Source organism: Hylaeus anthracinus, unplaced genomic scaffold (assembly GCF_026225885.1).
Source record: "Hylaeus anthracinus isolate JK02 unplaced genomic scaffold, UHH_iyHylAnth1.0_haploid 27325, whole genome shotgun sequence".
NCBI lineage: Eukaryota > Metazoa > Arthropoda > Insecta > Hymenoptera > Colletidae > Hylaeus > Hylaeus anthracinus.
This window is the reverse complement of record NW_026535132.1, coordinates 1-17,828: the sequence shown is the minus strand read 5'-3', so window position 1 is coordinate 17,828 and position 17,828 is coordinate 1. Positions and strand designations below refer to the sequence as shown.

Sequence of the window (17,828 nt, the reverse complement as noted above, 5' to 3'; positions counted from 1 at the left end):
ATAAACTCGTAAATATAAAAAAGTTCCGTCTTATCATTCCCTATAAATTGATATTTTTGTTAAAATTCCTACCTCTACGCCTCTCGGAATTCCAAGCAAAAATCGTCCCGCAGTCAAACGGTCAAGTCGAGTAAACGCGCGAATGGATTTTTATTTGTCGGTCATTGTTCGAATAAAATTACTCCGAGGTCGCGTGCAGATTCGGTGACGACAAAGTGAAAAGAACGACGAACCTTTTCCAGGTTATGTGGACTCGCTCCCAATTACGCGCGTTTCGCAACGCCACGAGTTTCCGTTCGTTCTCGACGATCGAGAAACCGGCGTTCACGTGCGACAGGTACAAGGTGCAACGAGGACCCTACGCTAGGATCTCGGACGAGCACGCGACCTTCTTCGATGGTCTGCTCGGTCGCAACAGGGTGCTCTCGAACGCGGAGGAGTGCGAGGATTACAACATAGATTACGCGAGAATCGTCAGAGGTAAGCTGGAACTGGCGATCGCTGCGGTTCGCTCTTTTAAGAAATAAATCGACTTAATTAAAATCCAATTAGTAGATATCGCGAGATCTCGGTCACGAAATCGATAGAATTCTTGCGAAGACAGAAGCTTCCGATAACGAATAAATAATAAACTATTACGATCATGTCTGTCTCCCCCACTCCCCAAGACGAAATATTTTACAATGTCAGGGATAAATTATGCCCGAGTCTGTGCTAGAATTGCATTCGTTAACGTAATGTTGTAGCTGACAAAATAACGAATTCATCCATGCAATACAATATGACCTACGAATGACCTTCAACCCAGAAAAATTAATAAAAATCAGGTAAGTAGGTTAAGGATCAATGAATTCGTTTCGAAAAGCATTATCGCATTATCCCTCCAAAAATATATAGTTCCATTTAAAAAACGAAACTTCACTATTATATCTTTTAAAGTAATAGTAGAAAAAAAGTTCCGTTTACGCTACGCTATAGAGCCCATTGTATCCTGTAATTTACATATAAACAATTTTTTCGTATCGTCGATAGTTATTGAGATATGCGTCTGTCACACTTTAGCGTGGACACCTCGTATATATCTTTCCTTCTATAAAAGTATTCCTCTCGATTTCGTGCACGACCATCCTTCTCGGCGAAATTGGTCTTCTATTAAATCTCTTGTACCCCCTCAGTCCCCTCTTCATCCTCTGCGAGTAAACCCGAAGGGTACACCCTCTCCATTTTGCGTCGCGGTAAATCCGATCTTCGTTGCGTCGTCGATGACCTCTGACCTTTCGCCGCGTCCAAACACGTCACGCGTATCAGCTCGATACGAATCCGTTTCCAGGTAAGAGCAGTCTGGTGCTGAAGCCGAAAACGACGGAGGAAGTGTCCGCCATACTGAGGTATTGCAACGAGAAACGGTTGGCCGTGTGCCCTCAAAGCGGAAACACCGGTCTCGTGGGTGGCAGCGTGCCCGTGTTCGACGAGATCGTTCTCTCCATGAAGCTCATGAACCGAATCATCGAGACGAACGAGCTGGCAGGTTGGTGAAGTCCGATCCTCGGCTGCAACGGTCTCTTTTTTATTTTAGAGATTTTTGTTTCGCGTTGGGTACGCGTTATCTCCTCGGCTACCTCTGTTTCACGCAGAGATGAGCAAAACCCTAGGCTTCGAATAAATCTGAAGTTTGCCGATATGTTTGTCTCGTTTCCTCTCTTGAACACTTTCCAAAGAAGGAAACGATCTGGTTTCATCGTCCTTCGAATTTAGGGGTGCTGACCTGTGAGGCTGGCTGCGTCCTGGAGGACCTGGACAATCACCTGTCGACCGCGGGGTTGATGATGCCCATCGATCTAGGCGCCAAGGGTAGCTGCTTGATCGGCGGTTGCGTGTCCACGAACGCCGGAGGTGTCAGGCTTTTCCGTTACGGGAACCTGCACGGGAACGTGCTGGGCCTCGAGGCAGTGAGTTTCGGAGAAAGACGCGCCGCCACGATAGCGATTCCCTTGCTCAGAGTCGGCTTCTTCTAGGTGAAAGCGAACGGGGACGTGGTGGACTGCTTGAACACGCTGAAGAAGAACAACACCGGCTACCATTTGAAGCACTTGTTCATAGGATCCGAGGGAACCCTGGGAGTCGTGACGAAAGTCGCGATCCAATGTCCACCTCTTCCTAAAGCTACGAACGTCGCGTTCTTAGGTATCGAATGTTTACTATCGTCCTAGTAAATTTCCCAGTTATTGGGCTGTTTGGAAAGTCCATGCCGATCTCTACTAGACGGTACAGGTCTGAATATGTCGGAATGACTGAAAACAAATGACATGTGTACATTTCTTAAAAGGTGGAAAAGTTGTGGAACAAAATGATACATATATAATTCAATAAATATACATGAAAATTCAAATAAGCCTTTGAATTTTTCTTAAAGATAGGCACGAAGTTTCCGGAGAACCCAATACCTTCAGGATTCGAGACAACTACGTGTTTCCAAAATTCCTCGAATCCTTGCTTCTCTGATTCTAGGCTTGCGTAGCTTCGACCACGCGCTGAAAACGTTCCAGCTGGCTAAAAAGGAACTCGGGGAAATCCTGTCCTCCTTCGAGTTGATGGACAGACTATCCCTGAACACTTCCGTCCAAGTGTACAACATGAAGAGCCCGTTGACGTCGAAGCCCGACGGCCACGACTTCTACATCCTGTTGGAGACCTCGGGGAGCAACGCGAACCACGACGAGGAGAAGCTCGCGGCCTTCGTGGAGAAGGCTCTCGCCGACGACATAATCGAGGACGGCACCCTGACGTCGGATCCTGCTAAAATAAAAGTTAGTTCTAAAATGAAAGCAACGGTGTTCTTCTGCGAGATAACGTACCTGTCTTCGAACCTTTCAGACCTGACCTGATTCCGAACCGATCCAGACCCAGACCGTTTATCCATAATTCGTACGTTGAAGCTTTCGTTGCGATGATCAATCTACAACGCGACAGCAAAAATTAGAATCACCGTTCTTTTTTTCAGTACATGTGGTCGATCAGGGAGCACATCAGCGACGCTATACTGAAAGAAGGCTACGTGTTTAAATACGACATCTCGATACCTTATTTATCCTTCTACGAGGTGATCGAGGTTCTCAGGAAACGTTTGCGCGATCCGAGCATCAAAAAGATCAGCGGTTACGGGCACATGGGTGGGTATTCTATTCTCTTTCGACAACGACACGTTGCAATTTAACTTCTCCTCATTTCACTTTTTGTTCGTACGTTAGGCGACGGAAATCTCCACGTGCAAATTTGCATACCGTCTTACGACGCTAATATAGCGTCCCAGATAGAGCCATTCATCTTCGAGTACGTTTCGAAACTTCGCGGAAGCGTCAGCGCCGAGCACGGTATAGGATTTATGAAAACGAAGTATCTGCAGATGAGCAGAACGCCTTCCGAGATCGAGCTCATGCAAGATCTGAAGTCTATGATGGATCCTAATGGTATACTAAATCCGTACAAGGTCCTCCATCCACGGAAACTTTAGAATAATTAAGTTCTCCATATTGTGTATTGTACAGAATACTCGACGAGTTGAGACTGTGGTGTAATGTAATATTATATTAGGTCGTCCTAAAAGTTCGTGCCATTTATACTTCTATTTCTCAAATTAATATGTGAAACACATTCTTAAGTGTCACAAGAAAAGATAATCTGTCTCATTTCACAATAGTTTCTCACCTCTCTCAGATAGTCATTGTACCGTTACTAGAAAATTTCTGTGGTTTTTTATTAAATTTCGACACAGTTTTCGGCACGAACTTATGGGACGACCTAATAGAATAAATGTAATATAGATAATATTTGAAACGTGCAAAAACGTCCATTTACTTTATTTCGTCAGGTTTTTTTTCCTCAGAATACTTCCTCAATGGCAGAAATTCTACTGTTGAATACAAAATATTGCCGCCTTTACGTTTGTCCCTCTGCTTTACCAACAGTAGAGTTACTTAACTTCTCGGAGTTAGTTAACTTCTCCTCTAGGGCGCGCAGAGGGCACCATCGTACAGTCGACCGTGTCTGTTGTTTATCTTTAGGTCGTGAATTCGAATTCTAAATCGATCGACTGTTTTTTTTTTTCTTTTTTTTTCTTTAGCGTTTCGATTGCTCTAATAAATATCTGTATTCTTCGTTTTCTTATTGTTGCCCGGTGAAATCGACGTCTCCGTCGAACAAATCCCAGAATAAATGTGTTCGTCATCTATTGAATGTCCGCGGCAGACAATTATTTTTAGAACGACATACGGTTTCTTAAATGACTAATTGCCGTGGAATCGATGGTTTTGGTAAATATAAATTAGTCGAGTTTGACTCGATTTGAAAAGAAACGAGTTTGACTTTGGAGAAAGTAAGACCAGATACCAAATGGAAACAGTTGAAACTATCATCAGTAGCGGATCTAAATTTCCTGGGCCCCTTATTAATTAATACTTTGAGTAATTAATTTTCTTTTGAAATTATATACATGTAGATTTTGTACCGAAAGAAAAATTCCTACAAAAATTCTCATAAGGACATCCAACTATTTAATTAGAAAGTTAGGGGCACTGTCGAAGCCTAGATTCGTCCCTATGTAACGCAGTTTAAAAGTTGATTTGTCAGTGGAAAATGTGGACGCAGAAATTCGGAAAAATATCATTGATATAAAGACACGCAAATTATAGACGTACGTATACGTGGCCACGGTGGAAACGCATTGACGATACATGAAAAAGCTGTGGAAAATTGTCGAACACACTGGAAAAATTCTGATCGCGCCAAGAACGTCCTAGGAAATTGCTCGAAGAAACGGGAAACGGAAACGAGTCTAAGAACGTCCAGATTGGTGAAAACACGACGAGGTGGGGGCGAACGAACGTCGCGACGTTCAGTGTGGACTCGAGATTGTTCGAAATGCGTCTGATATGCGCAGACTCGTCTCGAAAAATCTCGAAAGAGCGGCAAACCAAATATATAAACCGGCGGCCACCATTTCTGCGCAGTCAGAAACTACAACTCGAAGCGCCAACTTTGTGCAATTTCGTGGTGACTACCGAACGATTAACTTCACACGAAGTGAAAAACGATTCTTATTCGTATTCTACGCGAGTGAGCCTTGAAACGAAAGTTAAACGTTGTGCAACGAAAGGTACGTACTCTTGTATAATTTCATCGAACGTTTTGCTAACGTTTTAAACAATGTTAGGGTACACCTTATCAAAATTCGATGCCATTTTTATTTTTTTATACTGTTTGACTACTTTCTTGATTACACTCGATAACCGATTTTAACGTATATCTTGTGTACACCTTTCGATGATAATTATCGCTGGTTCTAAAGTCCGGGCAAACGTTGACCTTACGTTTAGCGACCGTTCGTTTCGCCGATGTAAAAATAGACGCAGGAAACAGAGTTCGGCATTTATTATACGAGTGTATATTTACATTATTTAAATGGTAAAAGTATTAATAAAAAGACGTATTTAAACTTTCGGTCTAAATTGAGTCTCATACTTGACCTTGATGCTTGTTTTGCCAGTAATATGTGCGTTTTCGAGATGCAATATATAACTTTATGATCGTTGGCACCAACCGAACTGTTTCTCTTCGCGATCGTGACGCATTTGCCAAAATCAAGTATACGTTGGAACGTTAACACTTTAACGGCTGTTCACACAACATGTATGTGATGTTACCATTACTGTGTAGACATTTTTAATGATATCTGATATTATCTGGTTATTGAGAATTGAAATTTTATTTTTATTTGTTACTTTTGCCCGACTTTGACCACATATGTTTCTGGTACAAACAAAGTTTACAGCAACGAATTTCTCGTATGAAGTAAACGTCGAATATATGTCACCGGCATATTGTATCCCGACATTGTATCTAGCAAACATCAGCTGATTGTTTTTTTTAACCTATACGCATTGTCCTTCAAAAGGAAGTTTCCAAAATAATCGTTGGTACAAGGAGATTTCGAAATTATCTTATCAGTAATATTGGGCGTAGTATATTCCGTGCCTTCGTATTCGATACTTTCTAACTATAGTTTAAGTAAAAATATCATACTGTTTCTTTATAAAATAAAAGTGGCAAGATAACCTCAGAAAGGCACAGAATTTCTACACGTAATATTTCGTACGAGAATTCTGTAAAATTCATATACCAAACGAAAATTATATAAATCACGTATTCTCCGCAGACCTATCGCAAATATGGCATTGATATCCAGAGATATATTCCGCAACTGGTGGGACGACATGGACCGCTATCACCGAGAACTCGAGAACCATTTCAAACGACTGAGCACCAGGGACGATATACCGCCGATGCCAAAGTTCGGCGACATGTTCCGTCCATGGAAAAATATATTCGATCAGTTGGAACAAGAATCTAGCGTCGCAGCGTCGATCCAATCCGATCCAAACAAGTACCAAGTGATAGTCGACGTTCAACAGTTCGCACCAGAAGAGATCACCGTCAGAACAGACGATAAATGCATCACCATCGAGGGTAAACACGAAGAGAAGAAGGATGAACACGGCTACATATCCAGACACTTTGTACGACGATACATGCTGCCACAGGGCTACGATATCGGCCACGTTAAACCTAGCTTGTCCTCTGACGGAATTCTTACTATCACTGCTCCGAAACTCGTACTGCCAGCTCCTGGTGAAAGAATCATACCGATCGAACGAAGCAACGGACCCGCGATCAGAGCTTCGTAATCTCGTACACGATATTTACTTTTATTAATTTCATTTTACTCGGTATACACAAGATTCGCGTACCATCACTCCTACCGAAGATCTTAAACGACACATTATATGATTTTAAACGTTTTAAATATTTGTCTCGTGCCGATTACTTTTTTTTCGTCATTGTTACGTATTATTAATATACATTGTTTACGATGTACACTTAAGGTTTCAGTTATCTCAAACATCCAAAGAACATGAGCCATTTAACGCGAGATAGTGATATATTAATCAGCGCTCATACTCGTCGCGCGATTAATCTCGCCGTTGTAACAAAAGTCTGAACACTGTATTATTTCTTTCTCTTTTTTACTTGAAAGCGAAATACGTAACCGTATTTAACAACTGTATGTGTATTCTTAATGTTAGTATTTAGTACTACGAAATTCGTTATGTATCATCGGGCATGAATATAACGGTGGTTTAATATACGCTATGATGCTTTTCGTTAGTTTTTTTCCAATAAATATTAAACACTGAAAATACATGGGTTAATTTTTTATTCAAGAGCGAAATATGTTTAAAAAAATTTACTTCGGTAAAATATATAAAAATATTTACAAAAGGCGCGGGAAGTGCATCGTGACGACGCGATCGAAAATTCTATGCTTTAGCATCCGATCATAAATAATGTAATTGTCGTGTAAGCGCGATAATTGGTTAATTTAAGAAGGTCCTCGATTTTCCTCGCTCTCTGAAAACGGTTGCTCGTCCTGGTCTTCAGGAGGTACTCCCTCATCTAAATTGGTCTCTTCGGCAGGAACTAGACCTTGTAGATACCTGGCCTGTTGCTCTATGTTCGGAATGTTCTCGTTGATCACTTTTTCAATGTCTATCTTCTGCACTTCGAGCTGCAATCGCCTTTTAAGGGGTCTCTCTATCGCGTCCATAATTTGATATCTGTCGACAAAGTAAACATTGTATGAGTAACATTCCATCCTGACTCCAGAAGTAGTTTGTCATTATTCATCGCACCTTAAAAGGTTTGGCAGTATATTAACACCGGCTTCTATTATGTAATCGATGGTACCGGCGCCGTGAACTCTGGTTTGAATGTTGCCTAACTCGAGTTCGAGTTCTTCGAGGGCAGGTCGTTTCCGGGTGTCCAAGGGTTGACTCAATTTTAATTGAACTCTGAAATATTGTATGGTGAAGGAAACCGTGCCAGCCCTCGATAGGAAGCCACCGACGACGCTCACTTCCCAGTGCGTCCTTCCTTCGATCTCTTGAGTTCCGACGTCGATTGTTGCGTATACCTTTATAAGGAAACAACGACGCGATGATATCGATAACGCCTACGAATCGGTGATATAATGCACGCGACAATTACGTATCTCAATTTGTAACCGATTGACCGGCGTGTTATTGATTTCCAATGCATAAGACGTAATACGTGATGTGATTACGGTAATAAGCTCTTTGGCTTGCATTTGCGTTCACTGTTAGATACGTGCATTGCGATCGAGTAGCGTGAGATAACTAGACTAGCGAACGATCAGACAAATGTCGTTAAGATAGAAAGTCACATTTATGAAATTTGCGTGAAAAGGAAATTATTTACTGTCTGATTTTCCATGCTTAAGGTGATGTTTCCCATTCGATAGAAACTCGCCAGTCCTGTGACCCAAGTATGCGTCGACGTCACGGTGAATATACCCACGGTTTGGCTATAGTCCTTTACCCTGAATGGATCGTAACCCATTTGAGACACTTGCTTACGAGCTTCTGCGATCGCCATATCGAACGGCGATATAGAGTTGGGAAAGTATTGCGGAAGTTGGGATATCTGTTTGTTGACTTCCCCCCTAAAACATAGAGCCATAGATATCTTCAGACATTGTTCATCTATTGCGATAGTTATAGACGAATCGCTCTTTACCGTACGTTAGTATTGACCTCCTTCAAAATGAAAGGTTTTATACTGTCAAAAATGAAGGTTCCTACGGAATTGATCAATCCTTGGAAAACAGAGCCAAGAAAACCCAAATTCTTGAAGTCCATGTCTATCTTCTCGAACATTAGATCCATATCGATGTCCTGGGCATGCAATTTACCGTCAGTGCCGACATCGAGCCTCGCAATACCTTTAACAGTCACCCCCTTTAACTCGACGGTGAAATTGCCAGCCGACCGCGACAGCCAAGAGGATAACGTGTATAATCCGCGAATGTCCAGAGCCTGGATGCTCAACGCCACGGAAACCTTCAAAAATCACGTTGTTATTATTATGTTCAAGAATTAATTAATATGCGAATTAAGCAATGTATGGCTAGACCTGCGGAGCTATCGAATATCCTTAGACGAAAGTTGCGCGAGTAAGTCACATAAATATTTCTCAATGAAGAAATCAATTCTAAAATTGAATGCACAGTCATAATCGTGGGATTCTTTTTTTACTCGGGTAGTTAATTCACATGCGAACCAATTTGGCAAAGACTCTTGATTCGATTCAATTCGATACAATTAGATGACGTTTTAAAATCTATAATTAGCTCGTGTCTCACGAACTGAAAAATATTCTTAGATGACCGCGGAAGTGACCGTCTATAATGCATTCTTCAGGGAAAACCTTACTTGCATAAGAGCCAGTTCCGACTCCATGCGGACGATACGGAATTTCGAGAGACCGTAAACGTTTATCTGCTTGAAGTTCATGGTGTACATAGAGAAAGAGTGTTTCATATCTGGCACTGGCATGGGGTCCGGTATTGGTGCCCCAGGTAGCCCCACCGGATCATCTTGCTGATAGTGCTTCAAAATCGCACGAATATGATCCCCGAGTCGTTTTTCACCGAGCGCTATTTCTGTCGTCGTATCATTTTTGCCTGAAAAGTATTTTCGTTTGAGCATGGGTTCAAAGGGATACCGCAAATTATAAGAAGTAATATTCTTGATAATTAAAACAACGACAATGTAACATTTTATTTTTAAATGAAAAACAAAAATATTTAGAATAAACGAAGAAGCGATTTCTGGATAATAAATTTACTTTTGTTTTCTATAAATTAATAAACAATGCTTCACGAGCGGTTGCAGAAAACGGCAGCTTCTTCGCATTAGCAACGAGTCGGCCTTTGAACTTGACTCTAGATTGAGTAACGATAGAAATAATTGAGCAACGATTGAGTTCGCGGAACGATTGATTCAAGTCATCGGCGATCGATTCGTGCCATAGATCCTCCGACGTGAGACAAAAGCTTGTTCAGAGTCTATGAAACGTCGAATCACTCACCGTGAGGTTTTTGGCGATCGCATCGGCAGGCGAGGATGCAACAAGTAACGAGAAACAATGACTTCGGGAACTGCATTTCCGGCTCAGACCCACTAGACAGTCAGGATCAACGAGCGTCTCGAAAAATAGCGTTCGGTGTGACCCGCAGTAGATGAGGCCACGCATTCGACTGGTAGGCGGCGTCAGTGAATTTAGTGGAACGATATCTCGCGGATCATTGAAGGGGCGAGGGTCAACTGCTTTATCTGACCCCCCTTCTGTTCCCCGCTCCTCTTATTCTTGCATTGCTTCCTCCTTAGCCTCCCCTTGTTTCTACATCGTTCCACTGGGAATAACGGGCACGCTGCGCGTGGTTCCTCGTTCATGAAACACTAGCGTAAATACATGTAAACAAATCTCAGCCGTAAAACCGATAACAGATGCATTGATAACAAACTACAGATCCAGTATTTTGATCAATGACTTTTAATAATACAGGAGAGGACTTGCAACAACTTCAGGAAGCATCTTGCAAGCACCTCTCTTCCATTTTTGAGAAATAAATTGGCATCATAGGGTGGAACATGATTGTTCGACTGGAGATGTGGGTGGATGGGAAAATTTTCAAAAATCTTCCATCATAATGACTAGAGAGGTAGAGAGGATTGGTGACCTAGTTCGATGAGACTGGGCAGGGTGCAGGAATATACCCTGGATGAGTAGTTAGGAAAGATTTGCAGAGGCTCATCTGAGAGCAGGGTCAAATTTGGGAAGCAATTATTATGACAGGAAGTGTTAAGTGCCTAGTAAATAAAGAGGAGGGCTGGACGAGGAGAGCCTTGTCATCCATGAACAATGCCAGGGGGGCAAATCCTTTTGTTTGGGAGGTCATTTATAAATATGTTAAAGAGGACAGGTCCCAGGATGGATCCTTATAAAAAAAGATTCTGCAGACTAATGCTTTAATATAGTCTGCAGTGTGCTGCTTTGATTAGTTCAGTTTGTATGGACTTGTTACTTAGATAAAGAAAAAGTAAATGATTAAAGAACTCGCATCAGAATTTGTACCTTTTCATACTCATCTAATACAATATTCATCTTTGGTTGCTTATATGGGATACGTACAGTTACCTAGAAAATATCATTAAATTTAGTACAAGGTATGATAAAAATGATTTAAATTGGTCCAGGGTTACCACAAATAGTGAATGTGATATTGTTAAAAATCTACATGTTTAACTTACTATATTACTATAAACAACATACCCGAAAGTATTACAGAGGAAACGATACATAGACAATTCTATTAAAATCCGAATCACATCTAGTCTTCTTCGTAAATGTCAATAATTAGAAGACATTTTCACATATTGTACATTGTTTGTAAACAAACAATTGGCGGGACAAGAGGTATTGACAGGACGTGAAGTTGTTTGCTAGTGCCCTTTAATTCTGTGGTCGAAGAAACCAATCGAGTATCAGTAAAATTCTATCGTCCAATGAAAAGCAAAATCGTGATGTATCTCGGTTCCTCGGTTGGTACTTCCGACCAGTGTTGTTCCACTGTTGCAAATTTGAACAAGTTTGAATTCGTGGAAATAACGTACTGCTCCATTATTGCGTATGGTTATTAGTTTTTTCTTAGTTAATTATATTTCTTCCACTCCACGGTATGAATGATATCGATAACAAATTAATTAATCATGAAAGAGGTAAGATCAACAGTGATCGTGAATGTTTCACTTTTATTCCATACCTCGTGGCTGGAAACAAATGTCAAGATGAATTTTCCAGTAGCTTGTAAAATTCGGTGTCACTGTTATCAAGTAATTATTTTGAGAAATATGTATAATTAGAAACGTTCCGACATTGATACTCTTACGAATGACGAAAATATCAGCGTTTAAAAGTGTAAAACTTATTCTCGTCGTGAATTATTAAATCTTTAAAAGTTCTTGCTCCATTTCTACTTACTCTATTTATTCGTATGAACGTATTTTTATGATTTTGTTAGATTATTCGAAGTGTATATGTATTTCATTCATAACAAAATATTTTGTAGGAACAGATGTTCGTAAATCAGCAGAAGAAATGGACGAGCAACGTCAAAAGACTCTTGCATACGAATACCTCTGTCACTTAGAAGAAGCTAAGAAGTACATTTTTTATTAAACCATTTGTATATGCTTGCTAGTTTATTCCTTTCTTGTATAATCTTACATTTTGTAGATGGATGGAAGCATGCCTCAGAGAAACTCTTCCACCTACCACTGAATTGGAAGAGAATTTACGAAATGGAGTATATTTGGCGAAACTTGCTCATTTTATGGCACCTGAGACTCTACCCCTCAATAAAATTTATGATCCTGAGCAGAAGCGGTATGCAATAGCTGGACTGCAATTTCGTCATACAGACAATATCAATCATTTTTTGAAATCCATAAAGTCTATGCAATTACCATTAGTATGTATCTATTACAAACTCTTTAAAATATCATTTACAATTGGAATTATTAATGAGAGGAATTCTTTAACAGACCTTTCAACCAGAGACAACAGATATCTATGATAAAAAAAATATGCCTCGAGTGATATACTGTATCCATGCACTTAGTACTCATTTATTTAAACTAGGAAAGGCTCCACAGATTCAGGACTTATATGGAAAAGTGAACTTTACCGGTATCTGTTCAATTGCATACTATATGAAAAAAAACACATACTAAGGTATTGCAAACATCACAGCATTTTATATTTTTCAGATGAGGAAATTAATGCTGTAAGTAAAGAATTGAAAAAATATGGAATTCAGATGCCTTCATTTCAAAAAATTGGAGGTTTATTGGCAAATAGCATGGAGATAGATACAGCAACGCTTCATGCTGCTGTTATAGCTATTAATCAAGCCATTGCAGAAAAAGTATGTTTGTTTATATATTTAAAACTGTTTAATTAATTAATTTAAGCAATCGACTAATTATTGTGTTTTAAGGATCATGGGAAAATACTAGCAGCACTTCAAAATAAAGTTGTACAGTTAAATAATGTTGTGCCTTGCTATGTGAAAGAGTACAGTGAGGTTCTAATAGAAGCAAAAAATTCTAAAGCACAGGCAGCGCTTAATAGAGTAAGTAAAAGTTAATGAAAAACAAAAGTACATTTGTAGCATTATATTTAATAATTATTAATGAATATAATTTTGATAGTCTTTGAATGACAGCTATGTACCAGACGTATACGACGAATTATTAACTCAAGCAGAAATTCAGGGACATATTAATTGCGTTAATGGTAAGTTATAACGTGGTAATTAACTGTTCACTTTGTATTTTAATTATTATATTTTGTCTAGTTCAATGTGCAGTGGACAAATTAACTCGATCCGTTCATCATAAAAATAATCAATTTATGGATACACTTAAATCATCTACTTTATGCTTACAAGTATATATTTTATATCACCTTATTTATTAGTCGATTGTATCGTAATGTTACTTACAAATATTGTTTATTTTTATTAGAACGTCATACCTGAAAATGCAGAATTGTATAAAGAACAATTAATGCAACTACAACAAAGTTCAGAATGGAATAATATGTATTCAGAAAGTAATTATCATTGGAAACAGCTGCTTCAGAAAGGAATTGATGAAGCAAATGAGATCGCGCTTAAACATCGAGAACGTTAGTATTTCATAGCAAAAGCCGTACAATGGAGCGATGTTCTAAAATAAGTTTATCAACGCAGGTGATGAAAGCGTTAAGCTCTTAAATTTAACATTACAAACTGGTGTACAGAGTGAATTTTATGATGCTCTGAGAAATCCCAGTCTTGGATTACTAGATAGAATCGACGAATTTGCAATGCCATTGTATTACGAAGAAATGAAAGTCGATCGTATGGAATCTCAGGTAACGGTGGAACGTACAAAAGCATCAGATTTATTATACTTGTCATTAATATAAATGAAATTTTATAACAGAACGACCTTTCGTACAGCGACATAATAGTCAGCATACGTGTACTCTCATTGATCGCAGAAATTAGCAAGGCTGTAGACACTGGAAATCCAGATTTGGTTTATCAAGCACTGTCAAATCCAAGTTGTCATGTCTCTGTGAGTAATGTTATTGTTTACCTGTGTTAATATGACGAAAAATCATATTTACAAAAGTCGTATCGTAGGGTTTGGATCACGAGAATAAGGTAAAATATTATAGAGCATTAGCGGGTGTTCGCTGTGAAAAACAAGTGATTTCGGACGAGTGCCCTTTATTAACGTACATCGACATCCAAGAATGTATCGATGTTGTTAATCAACAATGTCAAAATGACGATGATGGTATATTAGATAAATTTTTATTATCCGCGCATACTCTATTATATATTCTTAATGTATCTTTCACCTTCCTATAGTGATACAAGTGTTGCGTCAAATAAATACAGCCGTTGTTAACAACGATCGAAACGAACTTATGACTGCTTTAAAAAATACTGCGCTAAAACTACAAAAACCTACTTCACCGGACAATGCGTCTCTCTATTTAAAATTATTTAAAAAATGCCTCGCGGAAAAACATTTCGACGGTTCCGAGTTATGGCTGGAAGACGTAGAAACAATAACTAAAGTCGTTGCCGCGGAAGCTGAAACTGTTCAAAATGGTATACCGTATCTACATTTTGTTCAGTTTTCATATTAAGTTTGCAGTATTTTGTTCATTCTTACGTTTATTTTCAGCGTGCACGTTTTTGTCACAAGTAAATTTAGGTTTACAGCGAAACGATGTATTATTCACAATTGATTGTCTGCAAACGTTTGGTTTCAAAATACCAGACATGTACAAGAATGAATGTTTTCAGAGTTTATGTAACTTGAGAACAATCAAGGTATTTTTAAACAAATTGTGTGTCGATAAAGTACTTCGTTCGATTTCATTTTTCTTTTTCATGTTTCAGAGTCAAAGACATGATTGCGCGCTTGTCCGTTTTATTACTCCTAGAGGCAACGAATCATATTTGGACTTGCAGAAGTATAATTATACATGGGATTGTCCAAAAAATATGTCAGAAACATATTATATCAATATGGAAGATATAAAGGTACTCCATGATTAAAAAATTGTTGATAGTCAAACTAATAAGTCATAAACAACAATTTTTCTTTCAGAGAGTAGTAAGAAATTCCACCGTAAAAGAACACGAGCATAAACTAAATAAACAAATAATTCGATTGCAAGCATGTATTCGAGGATATTTATTACGAAAAAGAATCTCCGATAGATTGACGTACTTTTACGAAAATGCAAATAAAATAATTCAAATACAGTCATGGTGGCGCGGTATAGTTCAGCGGAAACGATATCTGAAATTATTGGAGGAGAAACGGAGACGAGATACAGAAAGATACCACAATAAATATTTAAAAGTTAAAGCCAAGTTCGCGGATATATTGGATCGTTACAGGGATCACGAGGAACAGATTATAAAAATACAAGCTTTGTGGCGTGGTCGCGCAGAGAGACGAGCCTTCCATTCATTGTTGTACATGGAGAAACCACCTTTTCCCGTTGTTCGGCATTTCGCATCAATTCTAAATTTTAATGCAGAAGATTATGACAGAGACTTGCAGCTACAATATCTGAAGCACGAAGTGGTACAAAGCATACGACACAATCAGTCTTTGTCGCAACAGTTGGATAGTATGGACATAAAAATCGGACTTCTTATCCAAAATAGAATTACGTTACAAGTAATACTTACAAAACTACTATGTTAAATATATTAAAATTACTTTCGGTATTAAGTAAATTAATGAATTTATAGGATGTCATAGCACACGGACAAAATTTAGAAACTCTCGCAAAGCAAAAACATTCGAATAGAGAACAAAAGAGTATTTTATCGGATGGTATTATTTCACACAAAGGTTTAAAATCATTAACGAAAGAGGGACGGAAAATGTTAGAAGGATATCAACATTTATTTTACGCGTTGCAAACTAATCCATTATACTTGTCGAAGTTATTGTTTCTTTTGCCTCAAAGTAAAACAAACAAGTTTCTTCAAAATGTGATTTTAACATTATTCAATTTTGGGTCGAATATCAGGGAGGAATATTTACTATTAAAATTGTTTGGAAGTGCGCTACAAGAAGAAATCAGGTATACCTTACATTCTATAAAAAAAAACAATGGAAAATTAAGTACATAGAAGCTGATATTAATCGAATATCTAGGTCTAAGTTTCAAAAACCATCTGAAGTTGTAACTGGAAATCCCCTTGTCTTAAAAATGGTGGTGAATTATGCGCGACAATTGCACGGTCAGAGAGCTTTGAGGCAAATTGTCGGAGAAATCATTGAGAAAATTTTAGCCGATCGATCATTAAGTATAGAGACAAATCCAGTTGATATTTATAAGTGCTGGCGAAACCAGCTGGAAATGGAGATGGGAGAGACATTGTAAGTCGCACAAAGCAAATGTATGTGTATGTCATTTGCTACAATTATTTTTTTTAATAGGGATCTTCCATACACGGTAACGCAACAACAAGCTTTAAATTACGATCAAGTGCGAATACGGCTAAACAGAGGAATACAATTGTTGCAAAGTACTGTTTTAGAATTCTTAAATAAAATCACAGAATCCCGGGATTTAATTCCGTACGGAATGTTATATATAGCTAAGATATTAAACGATTCTTTAACCGAGAAATTTCCAACTGCTCCAGAAAAAGATATACTGAAAGTAGTTGGAAATTTAATTTACTATCACTTTATCAACGCGGCTATCGTAGCTCCAGATGCCTTCGATATAATCACATTGCCGATCGATAGATCGCTGTCAAATGATCAACGACGAAACTTGGCTAGCATCGCGAAAATATTGCAATTTGCCGCTTCTAAGAAAGGGGTAATTACGTCTACTATTATAATCGTGTAACATTTAAAAACAAAGAGTGAAGTTATATACTTCGTGTAACTTCTTTCAGTTTGGTGAAGAAGCAACGCATTTGGTTTGTTTAAATTCGTTCATAATCGAGTGTCACGAAAAGTTCAAACATTTCTTCAGATATTGTTGCCAAGTAGAAGACTTAGAGGAGCACTTTTCTATTCACGAGTACACCGAGGCCACTCTCATTCAAAAGCCCGAGATATATATTTCGTTACAGGTGAGGAGATTCCCTATTATAATTCAGTGATAATGAACAATTCTTAAAATGTAAAAATTGCAGGAAATCTGTGATACTCATTGTCTTATGCTGGAATATCAAGATCAAATAGCACCAGATCCTATGGACCCATTGCACGATCTACTAGACGATCTAGGTCCTGCCCCAACTGTTCCATCTTTACTCGGAATCCGTAAGGAACGATAACTTTATCGCAGAATATTTAAATTGACATAAGATAATATTGCAATTATTTATTAGCCGACAACACGTGCGAGTCGAATTTAACGCGGTTCGGGAAAACGGAAGTGTGCCTGGTACTTACCAACAAGTTTCAAGTACCAGATGACGAAGACGCTAATTTAAATAAACTTTTTATAAAAACCAAGGAGTTATTAGTCTCTGTACTTCAATTCTTAAAGGGGCAAACATTAGTAGAAGCATTGGAAACTATATGCTCGCCTGTGCAAGAGAAACTGTACGATGTACAGTGTTCTAGCATATCACCTACTTTGAACATGATTCACAAGAGGTACTGATACGATACATACTGTTTGTTTAACTGAAAATAAATAACAAATTTCTTTTCAGTTCGTCCTTAAACGACTGCAAACTTCAACTGCGCGCGTACCTCAACAAACTAGAATTAGGAGGATGGGTCAGTCAAACGGACGGA

The 17,828-nt window shown here is 38.7% G+C and overlaps 4 protein-coding genes across 4 annotated transcripts; 3 read left to right on the top strand and 1 right to left on the bottom strand.

The window, feature by feature from the left end:
- Nucleotides 1-44: 44 nt before the first annotated feature.
- LOC128893297 (D-2-hydroxyglutarate dehydrogenase, mitochondrial-like) lies at nucleotides 45-3,844 on the top strand. Its single transcript, XM_054154150.1, has 7 exons — nucleotides 45-480; nucleotides 1,331-1,528; nucleotides 1,756-1,949; nucleotides 2,016-2,184; nucleotides 2,509-2,807; nucleotides 3,002-3,170; nucleotides 3,249-3,844. Exons 1-7 carry the CDS (start codon nucleotides 246-248, stop codon nucleotides 3,509-3,511), a joined length of 1,527 nt encoding a protein of 508 aa, XP_054010125.1. The 5' UTR covers nucleotides 45-245; the 3' UTR covers nucleotides 3,512-3,844.
- A 1,146-nt stretch (nucleotides 3,845-4,990) lies between these two features.
- Nucleotides 4,991-7,255, top strand: LOC128893299 (protein lethal(2)essential for life-like). Its single transcript, XM_054154153.1, has 2 exons — nucleotides 4,991-5,152; nucleotides 6,212-7,255. Exon 2 carries the CDS (start codon nucleotides 6,225-6,227, stop codon nucleotides 6,738-6,740), a length of 516 nt encoding a protein of 171 aa, XP_054010128.1. The 5' UTR covers nucleotides 4,991-5,152; nucleotides 6,212-6,224; the 3' UTR covers nucleotides 6,741-7,255.
- Nucleotides 7,254-10,194, bottom strand: LOC128893298 (uncharacterized). Its single transcript, XM_054154151.1, has 6 exons — nucleotides 10,003-10,194; nucleotides 9,345-9,595; nucleotides 8,650-8,972; nucleotides 8,332-8,575; nucleotides 7,746-8,026; nucleotides 7,254-7,670 (listed from the first exon to the last, which is right to left on the bottom strand). Exons 1-6 carry the CDS (start codon nucleotides 10,076-10,078, stop codon nucleotides 7,436-7,438), a joined length of 1,410 nt encoding a protein of 469 aa, XP_054010126.1. The 5' UTR covers nucleotides 10,079-10,194; the 3' UTR covers nucleotides 7,254-7,435.
- Nucleotides 10,195-11,537: 1,343 nt separating this feature from the next.
- LOC128893296 (ras GTPase-activating-like protein IQGAP1) lies at nucleotides 11,538-17,822 on the top strand (the record flags this gene model as incomplete). The annotated part of the gene is made up of 23 exons (XM_054154149.1): nucleotides 11,538-11,693; nucleotides 12,044-12,137; nucleotides 12,211-12,445; nucleotides 12,519-12,663; nucleotides 12,744-12,901; nucleotides 12,974-13,108; nucleotides 13,188-13,272; nucleotides 13,334-13,425; nucleotides 13,503-13,665; nucleotides 13,730-13,893; nucleotides 13,965-14,099; nucleotides 14,168-14,324; nucleotides 14,399-14,644; nucleotides 14,721-14,869; nucleotides 14,939-15,082; nucleotides 15,150-15,731; nucleotides 15,806-16,143; nucleotides 16,218-16,442; nucleotides 16,503-16,893; nucleotides 16,973-17,152; nucleotides 17,216-17,345; nucleotides 17,414-17,684; nucleotides 17,744-17,822. Coding segments are annotated over exons 1-23 (4,338 nt in total), but the record flags the coding sequence as incomplete, so codon positions are not given.
- Between the last annotated feature and the right edge of the window lie 6 nt (nucleotides 17,823-17,828).

Excerpts from the sequence above, each read along its gene's own strand:
- LOC128893297 (XM_054154150.1), top strand. The coding sequence starts at position 246 with ATGTGGACTCGCTCCCAATTACGCGCGTTTCGCAACGCCACGAGTTTC. Across the intron at positions 1,529-1,755 it reads CGAGACGAACGAGCTGGCAG|GGGTGCTGACCTGTGAGGCT; the intron begins GTTGGTGAAGTC and ends CTTCGAATTTAG. Across the intron at positions 3,171-3,248 it reads CAGCGGTTACGGGCACATGG|GCGACGGAAATCTCCACGTG; the intron begins GTGGGTATTCTA and ends TTCGTACGTTAG.
- LOC128893299 (XM_054154153.1), top strand. The coding sequence starts at position 6,225 with ATGGCATTGATATCCAGAGATATATTCCGCAACTGGTGGGACGACATG.
- LOC128893298 (XM_054154151.1), bottom strand. The coding sequence starts at position 10,078 with ATGCAGTTCCCGAAGTCATTGTTTCTCGTTACTTGTTGCATCCTCGCC. Across the intron at positions 8,027-8,331 it reads TAAGCATGGAAAATCAGACA|GTATACGCAACAATCGACGT; the intron begins GTAAATAATTTC and ends TTCCTTATAAAG. Across the intron at positions 7,671-7,745 it reads ATACTGCCAAACCTTTTAAG|ATATCAAATTATGGACGCGA; the intron begins GTGCGATGAATA and ends CTTTGTCGACAG.